At 43.5% G+C, this 15,479-nt stretch overlaps 1 protein-coding gene across 1 annotated transcript in view; it reads left to right on the top strand.

Moving 5' to 3' along the window:
• Positions 1-10,765, top strand: part of LOC311108380 (neurexin-3b-beta-like) — a gene marked incomplete at both ends in the record, with an annotated part of 87,894 nt that extends 77,129 nt beyond the window's left edge. The window contains 2 exons of the mRNA XM_084151014.1: positions 7,595-7,766; positions 10,740-10,765. Of these exons, the coding sequence (XP_084007140.1) occupies positions 7,595-7,766; positions 10,740-10,765 (198 nt within the window). The remainder of the gene's footprint in view (positions 1-7,594; positions 7,767-10,739) is intronic.
• Between the last annotated feature and the right edge of the window lie 4,714 nt (positions 10,766-15,479).

Raw genomic sequence — 15,479 nt, 5'->3', positions numbered from 1 at the left:
ATGCAACATCTGCTCTCGGCAAAATGACCATTCACCATCCTAGAGGATGGAGTCCATTGTAATAATAGCCATCCCTGTAGAGTGACTGTCTGGGCTAGGCTGTGATGTGTCTACGGGCCTGGAGAGTCCTGGATATATCCATGCTTTAACAAAATGACCAATGCCCCATCTAGGGAATGTAGTCTATTGTATATCTGTCTGGCAGGGCTGTGATGTGAAGACTATCTGTGTTATGGGCCTGGACACACACACACACACACACACACACACACACACACACACACACACACACACACACACACACACACACACACACACACACACACACACACACACACACACACACACCATGCTGTGAAGGCTGTCTGTGTTACGGGCCTGGAGAGGGCTCAGAGAGGCCTGGAGCTGGAGCTGCTGTGCTGCTCTGAGTGATTGGCTGCCTGGGGGCGCTCCTTGTGTTGAAGGCATTGATCGGAGGATGGTGAATTGGATTGTGGGTCTGATTACCAGTGTCAGTATGCGGGGGGATCACGTGGGACCGAGCACTTGGCGGCGGAGCAGAGCTCTTCATGTGCTGCTTCTCTCTGACCGTAACTGTGATTTATTTTATCAGTCTTACTTACCCGCACTTCCATCACTTACACACACACACACTCACACACTGACAAACACCACATCACCCTCCTCCCCCTGCCGATCTCTCACGGCTTTGTCCTGCCAACACTCAGTCTCTCATCTCCATAGGTCAGAAATACACAGTTAAAATGATCAATGGTTTAGTGGCAGGCAGGCAGTCAAACCGTGGAGGAGAGGACCAGTCAGTGGGGGGGGGGGGGGGGGGGATTATGTATATTGTGTATGAGCGTGACAGCGTTTTAACACAACACATCATATCAGTCTGAGTAGATAAAAGTATAACAGGAACGTGTTGTATTGTGTTCTGTTGTGTTGTGTTCTCTTGTGTTGTGTTCTGTTGGGTTGTGTTCTCTTGTGTTGTGTTGTGTTCTGTTGTGTTCTGTTGCATTCTGTTGTGTTCTGTTGTGTTGTGTTCTGTTGTGTTGTGTTCTGTTGTGTTGTGTTCTCTTGTGTTCTCTTGTGCTCTGTTGTGTTCTGGTGTGTTCTGTTGTGTTCTGTTCTGTTGTGTTCTGTTGTGTTGTGTTCTCTTGTGTTCTGTTGTGTTGTGTTCTCTTGTGTTCTGTTGTGTTGTGTTCTCTTGTGTTGTGTTGTGTTGTGTTGTGTTCTGTTGTGTTCTGTTGTGTTCTGTTGTGTTGTGTTCTGTTGTGTTGTGTTGTGTTGTGTTCTGTTGTGTTCTGTTGTGTTGTGTTGTGTTGTGTTCTGTTGTGTTCTGTTGTGTTCTGTTGTGTTCTGTTGTGTTGTGTTGTGTTGTGTTGTGTTGTGTTGTGTTCTGTTGTATTGTGTTCTGTTGTGTTGTGTTCTGTTGTGTTGTGTTCTGTTGCATTCTGTTGAGTTATTTTGGTTTGTGTTCTGTTGTGTTCAGTTCTGTTGTGTTCTGTTCTGTTGTGTTCTGTTCTGTTGTGTTCTGTTCTGTTGTGTTGTGTTCTCTTGTGTTCTGTTGTGTTGTGTTCTCTTGTGTTCTGTTGTGTTGTGTTCTCTTGTGTTCTGTTGTGTTCTCTTGTGTTGTGTTCTCTTGTGTTGTGTTGTGTTGTGTTGTGTTCTCTTGTGTTGTGTTGTGTTGTGTTCTCTTGTGTTGTGTTGTGTTCTGTTGTGTTATGTTCTGTTGTGTTCTCTTGTGTTGTGTTGTGTTCTCTTGTGTTGTGTTCTCTTGTGTTGTGTTGTGTTCTGTTGTGTTATGTTCTGTTGTGTTCTCTTGTGTTGTGTTGTGTTCTCTTGTGTTGTGTTCTCTTGTGTTGTGTTGTGTTGTGTTCTGCTGTGTTGTGTTCAGTTGCATTCTGTTGTGTTCTTTTGGTTTGTGTTCTGTTGTGTTCAGTTCTGTTGTGTTCAGTTCTGTTGTGTTCAGTTCTGTTGTGTTCAGTTCTGTTGTGTTCTGTTCTGTTGTGTTCTGTTCTGTTGTGTTCTGTTGTGTTGTGTTCTCTTGTGTTCTGTTGTGTTGTGTTCTCTTGTGTTCTGTTGTGTTGTGTTCTCTTGTGTTGTGTTGTGTTGTGTTCTCTTGTGTTGTGTTCTCTTGTGTTGTGTTGTGTTGTGTTCTCTTGTGTTGTGTTCTCTTGTGTTGTGTTCTCTTGTGTTGTGTTGTGTTGTGTTCTCTTGTGTTGTGTTGTGTTCTGTTGTGTTGTATTCTGTTGCATTCTGTTGTGTTCTTTTGGGTTGTGTTCTGTTGTGTTCTGTTCTGTTGTGTTGTGTTGTGAGAGTGACAGTTAGTGAGATCGAAGCCTCTTGTCTCTGCTGTTTGTTGCTGCAGTGTGATGGTGTGGGTTAGGGCTCAGTGCAAGCTTATGCTTTGTTAGGCAGGATTGTGTGTGTTATTCTCCTTCCACCTCATGTATTTATTTTCTAGTGCAGGAATATCAGGGGGCTCATCATCTTTTACTGGGAGACCAATAGCCATCCCTCCCCTTCCTTAAGAGACAATGAAGTGCTGTCCCACCCGGCGACTGACAGGCCAATAAAGAATGTAATTGGAAATGTCAATCACAGCGTTGCCGTAGCAGTGGAGGGAGGGCAGGCGGTCAGGTGGGTGGCCGCTGGACGGCGGAGTGTGTGTCTGTGTGTGTGTGTGTGTTTGTGTGCATGTGTGTGTGTGTGTGCATACGTGTGCGTGTATGCATACGTGTGCGTGTATGTGCGTGTGTGTGTGTGTGTGTGAGAGTGTGTGTGTGTGTGTGTGTGTGCAGGGAGAGTATAAACTAAGCAGGGCTTTGAGCAGCAAGACCACCACAGAGAGCTAATACCACCATGCCCTGGGGCACCGCTGCACTGTGTCTGTTGTTATCGTTGTTGTTTACAGCGGTGCTGTAATCTGTTGTTGTTTGTAGGTATTTGTAAAGGGAGTAATGTGTCTTTTGATTACTGCTGAGCGATTAACCAAAACCAAAATCATTTTTTTAAACAACTAATTGACCACGCCTACTTGTCCGGTCTGTTTTTCTTTTATGCCTGCTACATAAAAGAGAGAGAAGAATGTTCGATCCAGAGGGATAGAGAGCAGTTGCTTTGCGAGGTATCTCTACCTGAAAATACATGATCTAAGTGATTGATAGTTGGTATTCAGCAGTCATAAAAGTATGCCTTATTTACCTTGAAGAACTACTAAAATAGTGATTTTGTAAGATAGCATAGGCTGCAGCTCTATAGAGATGAGATGATGACTTGGAATGAAATAATAAAGTAATCATTAAACACTATAACTGAAATATTTTATAAAAGTAAAGTAATGTGAATAAATGATGGTTAATAAGTGATAAGCAGTAATGTGGCAGTCACTACCATCATGGGACTTGTATTAATTGTTTTATTCTGTGTTGTTACAGCATTCAACCCACATAATGCATAATGTAAAACAATTATCGAAACCGAAATCAAAAAACGTGATTATTTTTTAATAATCAAACCGAAACCGAACTTAAAAAGCACTAATCGCTCAGCACTACTTTTGATGTGGCATTGTGGGGGACCGATGGTCTGCCAGTTGATTTGAAGGTCAGAGTGAATGGGGTGTTGATGTACTGTATAGTGTTTTGCTTTCATCTAGACATTTTCTCTTTTTGGGTAAGTTGTTCCATTATTCACTATTCCGAAAAACATGGTGTTTTGTCAATGCACTGGAGTGAACCCTATGTTTAAACTTCAAGCAAGTTTACATTTTGGTTGCCATTTGAACCGTGACTTTAGTAATTAGGAGAAGCTCTTACGATCAGATTGGGAGTGCGTTAACTGGTCATGCTGCGGTGTTCATGTCTCCCTTCTTCCTCGAGCACGACCTAGCACTTTTAGGAGATGCATTTCCCATGTTTTACTGCCTTCCTACTCCATTATCAGCTGAGATGGAAGATTGTTAAGAGAGAGAGAGAGGTGTGCCTTTTTCTTTCATCATATTGTATGTATGTTGTGTGTATTTTAGCACGCAATGTTTGAGATTCTGTGTCAGACCAGTGGAGGTTGTGAGGGAAGGACGGCTCATAATAATGTCTGGAACGGCGCGAATGGAATGGCATCAAACACATAGAAACCATGTGTTTGATACCATTCCACTGATTCCGCTCCAGTCATTACCACGAGCCCGTCCTCCCCAATTAAGGTGCCCCCAACCTGTGTCAGAATGTGTGAGACTGTGGGTGCATGGAGTAGAGTTATAGGGTACTCTTGTGGTTTCCTAGACTACTACTCCAAACATGAGAGAAAATCATGTGCTATTTGGACATTGTGCTGGGTTGGCCTAGGTACTGAAAAACATACAAAGAAAAACAGCTACCTTTTTGTTAGCAAAGAAAACAGTGTGAGAGCCTCTAAAGTATCTTCAAGGCAGTCATTTTGAAATACTTTCAATAGAAGAGAAACTAACTAGGCCTGCAACCTTTATCAAGATATTTAATCTAGCATTTCGCCTCCTTTCAGAAAGATTGCCTTGAACATCCTTGGTGAGTCAACGCTGTCCCAACTCCATGTTTTAATTTCTCACAAAATGGATGCTGTCTTCCTCAATGTTTTCACTGTATGTCAGGTATTGCCACTGTGGTATAGTGTTTTCAATTCAATTAAAAGGTGTTGGGTGTGGGTGTTTAGTGGTATCAGGCAATAGCGAGGGGTTAACAACAATGTCAAGGGTTAATTAATGATAGGAAGTAGCAGTGGACAGTGTTAAGTGGAGAGCTATAGCAAACACACACACACACACACTATCGTATATCCTGATTCACTAGCTCTTATCCCTTCACTGATCCATTAACACATTGTGTCATCAGCCAGGTGGGTCGGTACATCATGCACTCACACACACACACACACACACACGGCCGTGTTGTGAGAAATGTCCCCTTGGCTCTGGGCCTTTAAAGCAAGTAATTACACAAACCATTCCCAGAGGGGATTAGGACAAATTACATGGAAAACACTGTAGCCTTAGATCCCCACTCTTTCTCTCTCGTCCCTCTCTCGCTCTATCCCTCTCTCTCTTCCTCTTCACCCCTCGCTCGTTCACTCTCCTGCTCACGATCTCGAATCTCTCTCTAACTCTGTCTCTCAGTCTTTGTCTCTTTCTCTCGATCTCTCTCTTGCTCTATCCCTCTCTCTCTCTCTTTCTCTCGCCATCCCTGTCTCTCTTTAAAACATTTTCCATGTAACGCCTACGTTCCCATGCATACCCAAGCAGCTCCGATCAAACATGTTGGCAGGTTGTTTAAAATTAGCAAGTTGGCGAGAAAGTAAGTTGCGGTGAGAAACCAATGAGGTTCTTATTTGCCTCTCTCTCTCTCCCACTCTCTCTCTCTTTGACTGATATAACACCATTAACTTTGCCGTTAAATAAAACATATGTGCTGCTACATATGTGATGTGGGGAGAGAGAGGCATCTGTCCTGGCGTTCGACAGAACATTACTCATCATTAAGTGACTGACTGTTTTGTTACAGCTAACTCTCAACACATTAAAACAGGATAATGAACCATAATGATAGCTAGTATAGCTACCAACTCTATGGTCTACCATTGGGGTCTACACCCTTAGAAAAAAAGGTTCAACCTAGAACCTAAAAGGCTTCTTCGGCTGTCCCCGTGGGAGAACCCTTTGAAAAACCCTTTTGGGTTCCAGGTAGAACCCTTTCCACAAAGAACCATTTTGTAACCCTTTTTTTTCTAAGATTGTATACTGTCTAGTATTCTTAGTGGTATGGACCTTGGAACGAGTGGCTTTGTTACTGTGTCCATACTAGCACACAACCTATAGTAGAATATACACCACCGTTCAAAAGTTTTCGAAAGAAAAGCTATTTTTTTGTCCATTAAAATAACATCAAATTGATGAGAAATACAGTGTAGACATTATTAATGTTGTAAATGGCTATTGTAGCTAGAAATGGCTGATTTTTTATGGAATATCTACATAGGCGTACAAAGGCCCATTTTCAGCAACCATCAGTCCTGTGTTCCGACTCCGGGATGCTGACCTTCTAGGCAGAGTTGCAAAGACAAAGTGATATCTTAGACAAGCCAATAAAAATAAAAGATTAAGATGGGCAGTCTGAGATATGGCTTTTTCTTTGCAACTCTGCCTAGAAGGTCAGGATCCTGGAGTCGCCTCTTCACTGTTGACGTTGAGACTGATGTTTTGCGGGTACTATTTAATGAAGCTGCCAGTTGAGGACCTGTGAGGCGCCTGTTTCTCAAACTAGACACTCTAATGTATTTGTCCTCTTGCTCAGTTGTGCACCAGGGCCTCCCACTCCTCTTTCTATTCTGGTTAGAGCCAGTTTGCGCTGTTCTGTGAAGGGAGTAGTACACAGCGTTGTACGAGATCTTCAGTTTCTTGGCAATTGCTCGCATGGAATAGCCTTCATTTCTCAGAACAAGAATAGACTGACGAATTTCAGAAGAAAGTTATTTGTTTCTGGCTATTTTGAGCCTGTAATCGAACCCACAATTGCTGATGCTCCAGATACTCAACTAGTCTCAAGAAGGCCAGTTTTATTGCTTCTTTAATCAGTACAAGTTTTCAGCTGTGCTAACATAATTGCAAAAGGGTTTTGTAATGATCAATTAGCCTTTTTAAATGATAAACTTGGATTAGCAAACACAACGTGCCATTGGAACACAGGACTGATGGTTGCTGATAATGGGCCTCTGTACGCCTATGTAGATATTCCATTAAAAATCTGCCGTTTCCAACTACAATAGCCATTTACAACATTAACAATGTCTACGCTGTATTTCCGATCAATTTGATGTTATTTTAATGGACAAAAAAATAGCTTTTCTTTCAAAAATAAGGACATTTCTAAGTGACCCCAAATGTTTTAACGGTAGTGTATGTCCAATACATGGCTTCATTGTAATTAGTATTAGCTCACGGAGAAGATAGGGGGAGACGTAGGTTAACAAAGTAATGTGTAACTCTGTTGTTCAACTGTTTCAGTTACTGTAGTATAGTCCAGGCTATATGATGTAGGCCAGCAGTATTGAATCAAACGTTGCAATCAGTTTACATCTTCTGCAAAGATCTCGATTCCTGGTCTTGGTATCACAGCATTACAAATGCAATGAATATGTATTGATTGAAGCTCATAATGGAATTGGTTCTAATCCAGGAATTGAAAATGGTATAATTCTGCACATCTCTGCTATTCTATATGTGGCATCTTATATTGAAATGTTTTACCAATGGGGAAATGTCAATTATCAACCTGAAGACTGCCTGTGGTAGGAAAGTGGTTGATACCGGTTAATAAATGCCTGTTTGTTGTGTGTGTTTGCAATCAGACTGCACTGATCTACAAATCAACTTGCATCCCACATATCTACTCATTATCATGTGATCAAGAGTAATGATTCTCCACCCCCCTTCCTTAGACTGATCCTCTCAAACCTGCTGCTTGTTTCTCTTCCGGGTTGCTTCAACGAGGAAGTTGATGATATCTTTTAATACATTTCTGTTTCTTCTTCTTCTTTTTCTTCCCTTTTCTTCCAGACGGAAGGCAATGTGGGCGTGACCTTCAACATTGGTACGTCCGACATCAGCGTGAAGGAGGTAACTACGACGATCAATGATGGGAAGTACCACCTGGTGCGCTTTACCAGGAACGGGGGCAACGCCACTCTGCAGGTGGACAACTGGCCAATCAACGAACACTTCCCCGCAGGTACCCACCAATCACCATCTGGCGTCTCTCACACTCACCTTTGACCTAGGACCTCTGACCATTGAACCTGTTGGCTTGTGTTGATGAGAAAGTCAGTCCCAATTCACTACCTACCCTTTCCTCTTGGCCCAAACCCTTCGATGTTTGAAGATCTGAAGGCTCTGAATAGGTATAAGCAGTGTTGGTGGAGATTCCACCAAATTGCTTAAACCTTACAGATCTGCAAACACCACAGGGTTAGAGCCAATGGGAAGGGGTAGGGAGTGAATTGGGACCGGCTGGTAATGTGAAGGTTAGACCTCTGTTAGACCCACTGGACATCACCTGTTTACAAAGGTCAACTGACAAGGATGTTTAGTCAGAATAACAGCATGAGTATGCAGGCCAAGCATGTCTCCCCCTCAGTGGGCCGATAGACACTTTACTATGCTGCCAAGCACTCCAATTTACTGAAGTGTGAACAGATGTGAACTGTTTATTTGCTCTGCCCCTTGCTCCAGTCTATTTCCCAAGTCTTAAGGGTATGCACCACACACACACACACACACACACACACACACACCATGCATGCATACCAGTGGCAGTCGGTGCCGTTTAAGATGAGGGAGGACGATTATTATAATTTTTTTGCATGGCCTTATTTCTATTACAGCATATTGGATGACTGTCATTCATATACTCCTGAGTGGCGCTAGAGATCCTGGTTCGAATCCAGGCTCTGTCGCAGCCGGCCGCGACCGGGAGACTCATGGGCGGCGCACAATTGGCCCAGCGTCGTCCAGGGTAGGGGAGGGAATGGCCGGCAGGGATGTAGCTCAGTTGATAGAGCATGGCGTTTGCAATGCCAGGGTTGTGGGTTCGATTCCCACGGGGGGCCAGTATTAAAAAAATATATATGTATTCACTAACTGTAAGTCGCTCTGGATAAGAGCGTCTGCTAAATTACTAAAATGTAAATATTCCATTCACCCAGTCCAATGTAACATTGATATGTTTGGGCTACTACATGATACAAACATTTTCCCTATACCCATCAGGAGGTTGCTACAACCTAGCCTATGAATGACAGTTTACAACATAGGTGCACAGGTCAAGCGAAATGTGAGTAATCAAGATGACAGACATTGACACATTCAATACCACCTTGCACACACTTGCCTGCATCTAGCTGATCTAGGGTATAATCATTAGTCCAACAATTGCAAACGAGAGTTTCTATTGGACAGATTCAGTTATGTTTATCCCCTTTTTGTTCAGTTTGCTTCTGTTTAAGAATAGTTTTTCAAAAGAATCGGCGGAATGAATACACCCCTGATCACATGCAAACACAGTTCACTTTCATAGCAGCCACATACAAACAGCATGATCACTTTGATCGTTGTATAATTACTCTCCTCCTCTCACCTTTTCCCTTCGCTTGTGGACTTCAGTGCACAACACATCAGCTGTCTGTGACCAGGCGAAAAAACCTTTTCAAGCCAAACCTTCATATCATAACCGCTAACCGCTACACACGGCCTACATTGTTGTCACCATATTAATGTAATAGTTAACATAGCTACTAGAACTAACACGTTAGTAAACCCTCTACAATCATGCAGTACAGTCAGCAGCAAGCAGTTTAGCAGTGGCATTAAATTAATAAAACCAAAAGCTTACACTGACTTCGAAGAGTTCCGGTGTTGGATAGCCATAGCCAGCTAGCTAACATAGCATCCGTCTCTGTTTGAGCCGGGTGTTTGTGTAGGCTAAACTAGCTAGCTGCATTCTCTAGCTAAGTGAAAGTGAAAAATAAATACTATGAACGAAATATAATTATCTCTCTTTCTCTCTCTATTGCTTCTCCTTCATTTTTTAAGAAATGTATTTGTTAAACTGTTCAACTATTGTCTTTCTCTCTTTGTCAACTACTCACCACACTTTATGCACTGCAGTGCTAGCTAGCTGTAGCTTATGCTTTCAGTACTAGATTTATTCTCTGATCCTTTGGTTGAGTAGACAACATGTCAGTTCATGCTGCAAGAGCTCTGATAGGTTGGAGGACGTCCTCCAGAAGTTGTCATAATTACTGTGTAAGTCTATGGAAGGGAGTGAGAACCACGAGCTTCCTAGATTTTGGATTGAAGTCAATGTACCCAGAGGAGGACGGAAACTAGCTGTCCTCCGGCTACACCATGGTGCTACCCTACAGAGTGCTGTTGAGGCTACTGTAGACCTTCAATGCAAAACAGTGTGTTTTAATCAATTATTTGGTGATGTGAATATATTTAGTATAGTTTCATCTAAAAAGGATAATGTTTTTAATGTTTCACTCTGAGGAGCCTCCACTGATGCATACACACACACAGAAACACTCACACACCTCGGAATAAAACACCTCTGAAACTGAGACTGGACCAGAGCTAAGCCAGCAATCAACCACAACACATGTTGTTTCCCTAATCATCCTCTGAAAGTCTGCTGACCACCACAGCCATGGCGCTTCACTGGGCACATGAACTAATGAAACCAACCTTCCAATCGAGCGCAGACACCTGGACTGTGGGTGAGAAAGCGGGCCAAGCCGAGTCTGCCGGCAGCCTTTTTGTCTTATGAGGGACATTAGCTGTGTGTGACATCTGGTCAGCTCATTTTAGGAGGGGAATGAAAGGCAAGGCAGAAGGGGGCGGGCAGGAGGTGAATGAGGGAGGATGGAGATGTGGGAGGGGAAAATGAGGTGGTGGTGAGAAAGAGAGAGAGAGAGAGAGAGAGAGAGAGAGAGAGAGAGAGAGAGAGAGAGAGAGAGAGAGAGAGGCGAATGAGGGGGGGTGGAGCAGTAAGGAGGCAAGGTGTTCAGTCCTCTGTCACATCAGTCTTCAAAGTTATCTGCCTGTCTGCCTGCTGCCTGCCAGCCAGCCTAAGGAGAGCTGTGCTGCTGGGGAGATAGAGGATAGAGGTTCTGCCTCCCTGCCTCCCTGTATCTCCCTCTCCCAGGTCGAGGTGGAGGCTACCCAGGCTGAATACAGATGAGGTCATCAAACACAGTCGGCTCCATTTGGAGGATCAGGCCGTCACCTCATTTGGAACCTGGGGCGTGCTTGCGGTACCTAGCTGAGGGAGGGAGAGAAGGAGAGAGAGAGCGGGAGTGAGAGGGAGAGAGAGGGAAATTCAGAGAGAGAGAGAGAAATCCTCCACTGTGCTTCACACTCCATTCATTTGGGTTTGCTGTCCTCCCCTTTGATGTCTGTGTCCTGTCGCCTCCCTCCCAGGGCTGGCCGAGCCCTGATTCTCTCCCCTTATTAGCCACCCGGTGTGTGAGAGCAACTAATCACTCCTCTCACTCAGGTTAGCTATACAGAAAAGCCCTTAGGACCTGGAAAAAGGCTAGGGATTCAAAATGGCTGACGTACCTGAAGACAAGCAGGCCTTGGATGATGACATATCTAGTGGTTTATTTGAAACAGCTTCCCCAAAGGTTTCTTAGACATTTTTATTAGACCTCTTCATTAAATGTATTTCTCCTCTCTGGTGAATTTTGACTGCATTCATAATTTTAGACATATAAAATATACATTCAAGACAGCTGAAAAATATAATTTCTTATCTGATTGCTGAATAATATAAAGATTAAAATTTCCTTCAGACACCTAAAATAAACCCACGTATCTCTCTACAGAGAATCAAAACGGAGAGTGTTACAATACCAAAAGGCCTAGTGGTCAGAACAGAGCCAGCTAATTTAGAGTTGGCCCATTTCTCCCCTCCTCAACCCTGTGACATACCAGCCCAATAGCACGCTAGCAACCTCCCATCATGGAAATAAGATTACTTCAGAACCCAGAGAGCTCGGGGGACCATCATCCTCTTGTCTTGTCTGCCCATTTGTTTGTGTTGGGGTCAGTGAAAGTGCAGGTTGAGTTAACCTTTTTCATCACACTCACTCTCTTTTCCCTTATTTCTTTCTTTCCCTCCTTCCTTCTTTCCTCTTTGTTTTGAAGCAAGGATGGGTTCAATTCTGCCTCAGTAGCGCCAAAAGCAATCCATGTTCCCACCAACACAGAGACTGCACCTGTATCTATCTTGCCTCGCAGGTTTTATCAATTGAGACAGAGTTTTTGGCTTTCGTGCAGAATTAGGCTTTAGTGACTTGCACTTTTAGGACTTGTCCTTGTAGAACAAGTGTACTCTCTTGTCCTCTCTTTGTTTTGCTCCCCAGTACCTCTTAATGATATCTGACTCATTAGACCCGTATAATAGGCACAGTATTATCAGTACTAGCTGCAGTTTGTACCCAGTGTTCTATGTTTGTTGTCTCACCCTTCCTAAAGAGCTAGTTTCCATGCAGTCAATGACTCTGATCAAGGCTAACCAAAAAAGTTGTTAAATGCTTGATGAATTACTTTTTATGTTTGAACATAGTTACAAAACAGAGAGACTTTTCTAATTTAATCCATGAATTCTTCCAAGTGATAGAATCGAGTTATTTTCTATTCAGTGTGCATACCTTTGTCTGGGTAAGAGATCGAATATGTGATCATTTATTTTTCTTCTCCCGCTTGTAATTTGCAGGACACTCGGTGATAGTAATTCAACAATGATTGATTTTTTGCCCCCTCACTTGTAAAGGCATTGTCATTTCTCGAATAATTACAGGTTAGGGTGCACCCTTATCGACTACCTCCTTCGTACTCCGAATGTGTAACGGTGAAAGCCTGTGTGTGTGTGTTTGTGTGTTAAAAGGCTGTAGCTAGCTGCTCCTGCCTCTTGCTGCCCGTTCAATAAACAGTTACCAGATCTATGTCCATGGCTGATGGTGAATAGGGAGTAGAAGTGTCTGTGATTTGACTAGTCAGTCAATGCACCTTACAGAGAACCTTAGGGCGTGAAAATTAGATGTTTGAACACCAACCTGTGTTTGCAGTAGATGGCCAATAGGCAGACGGACAGCCAAGTCTGAGGTTTTTAAAATGGTTTTACATATTGGTTGGAGGTCTGTGATTTTAGGCTTTGAGACAGAGCCATTGTCTATATGGGAATGAAGCTGGTGTGTTTGTGTACAATACTTACCGTATAGTTCAACTGTGTACAGTGCACATTTACCATGATGATGATACTCCTCTATACATATAAAAAACTAGACATCACAACCCATTATTTTCCTTTGATATCCTGTAAAGCCTATATATTTTATGTTTCAACACCCCCTCTGCCTTCAAGTAATTTTTCTAGGAGGTTAGAGAGAATAAAAATGATCAAGGTAAATGTTGACAGTCAAGAGGCAGTCTAAACCTCTCAGACCCCTGTCCCTGCCGTCAGGGCTACTGCTGTCAAACAGAACGAGAGTTTTTGATCCAATGATCCAGTCTGAAATCCCATGAACCTTCAGTGTGCTGTGTCTAGCTCTCTGCCGGCTGTTTTAGGGTGACATCCAAACAGGCATGATGGACGCTGGAGCAGGGGCCAAGCACAGAGGGAGAGACAGGGGGGAAAAGGGAGGGGGATGGAGGGATAGAGAGAGAAAGAGAAGGAGGGAGATATACAGTGAGGGAAAAAAGTATTTGATCCCCTGCTGATTTTGTACGTTTGCCCACTGACAAAGAAATGATCAGTCTATCATTTTAATGGTAGGTTTACTTGAACAGTGAGAGACAGAATAACAACAACACAATCCAGAGAAACGCATGTCAAAAATGTTATAAATTGATTTGCATTTTAATGAGGGAAATAAGTATTTGACCCCCTCTCAATCAGAAAGATTTCTGGCTCCCAGGTGTATTTTTATACAGGTAACGAGCTGAGATTAGGAGCACACTCTTAAAGGGAGTGCTCCTAATCTCAGCTTGTTACCTGTATAAAAGACACCTGTCCACAGAAGCAATCAATCAGATTCCAAACTCTCCACCATGGCCAAGACCAAAGAGCTCTCCAAGGATGTCAGGGACAAGATTGTAGATCTACACAAGCCTGGAATGGCCTACAAGACCATTGCCAAGCAGCTTGGTGAGAAGGTGACAACAGTTGGTGCGATTATTTGCAAATGGAACAAACACAAAATAACTGTCAATCTCCCTCGGCCTGGGGCTCCATGCAAGATCTCACCTCGTGGAGTTACAATGATCATGAGAATGGTGAGGAATCAGCCAAGAACTACACGGGAGGATCTTGTCAATAATCTCAAGGCAGCTGGGACCATAGTCACCAAGAAAACAATTGGTAACACACTACGCCGTGAAGGACTGAAATCCTGCAGCGCCCGCAAGGTCCCCCTGCTCAAGAAAGCACATATACAGGGCTGTCTGAAGTTTGCCAATTAACATCTGAATGATTCAGAGGAGAACTGGGTGAAAGTGTTGTGGTCAGATGAGACCAAAATCGAGCTCTTTGGCATCAACTCAACTCGCCATGTTTGGAGGAGGAGGAATGCTGCCTATGACCCCAAGAACACCATCCCCACCGTCAAACATGGAGGTGGAAACATTATGCTTTGGGGGTGTTTTTCTGCTAAGGGGACAGGACAACTTCACTGCATCAAAGGGATGATGGACGGGGCCATGTACCGTCAAATCTTGGGTGAGAACCTCCTTCCCTCAGCCAGGGCATTGAAAATGGGTCGTGGATGGGTATTCCAGCATGACAATGACCCAAAACACACGGCCAAGGCAACAAAGGAGTGGCTCAAGAAGAAGCACATTAAGGTCCTGGAGTGGCCTAGCCAGTCTCCAGACCTTAATCCCATAGAAAATCTGTGGAGGGAGCTGAAGTTTCGAGTTGCCAAACGTCAGCCTCGAAACCTTAATGACTTGGAGAAGATCTGCAAAGAGGAGTGGAACAAAATCCCTCCTGAGATGTGTGCAAACCTGGTGGCCAACTACAAGAAATGTCTGACCTCTGTGATTGCCAACAAGGGTTTTGCCACCAAGTACTAAATCACCAAATACTTATTTCCCTCATTAAAATGCAAATCAATTTATAACATTTTTGACATGCGTTTTTCTGGATTCTTTTGTTGTTATTCTGTCTCTCACTGTTCAAATAAACCTGCCATTAAAATTTGTCAGTGGGCAAACGTACAAAATCAGCAGGGGATCAAATACGTTTTTCCCTCACTGTATATATATTTTTAAATACCTTTATTGGCCCAATAGTTACATCATTAAAAGGCACAATCTTTACTTCATCGTAACGGACTATACATAAAAACCCCTGACACCCCACACCTCTGCAAACTCCCCCAGGCGGTTCAGAAGTTTATAGTAGGTATGCTGCAGTGTCAGCCAAGCCCGCACCAACCCCAGCAGCATAGCTCTGGGGTCCATATACCCCGTCCCCAGCCAGGCATGATTGGCACTGGAGCAGGGTCAAGCACAGAGAAAGAGAGAGAGAGACAGTGAAAGGAAGGGAGGGGGATGGAGGGATAGAGCGAGAGGAGAGCGAGAGCGAGAGCGAGAGAGAGAGAGAGAGGGGGGGGGTTATTAGCACACAGAACCCTCTGGATGTAAAAAATGATAATGCACGAAAAGAGTACAAAAATAACCTCCTTATGGAAAATCAAGAAACACTTTTTGCTGACTATGATAAAAATGGGAACATATGCAACTTAATCTTCCATACAGACCATCCCCTGGAATGGCATAGCGCTACATTAACACACTACCCCTCTGTTAAGAAGGGGGATGTTAGCGATGGGTGGAAACTCAGGATACTAAACAACGAGGACTCTGAGTCAGCCAATAT

This window comes from Coregonus lavaretus (genome assembly GCF_964263955.1).
Source record: "Coregonus lavaretus genome assembly, chromosome: 33".
Lineage (NCBI taxonomy): Eukaryota > Metazoa > Chordata > Actinopteri > Salmoniformes > Salmonidae > Coregonus > Coregonus lavaretus.
This window is presented reverse-complemented; position numbering and strand designations above follow the sequence as displayed.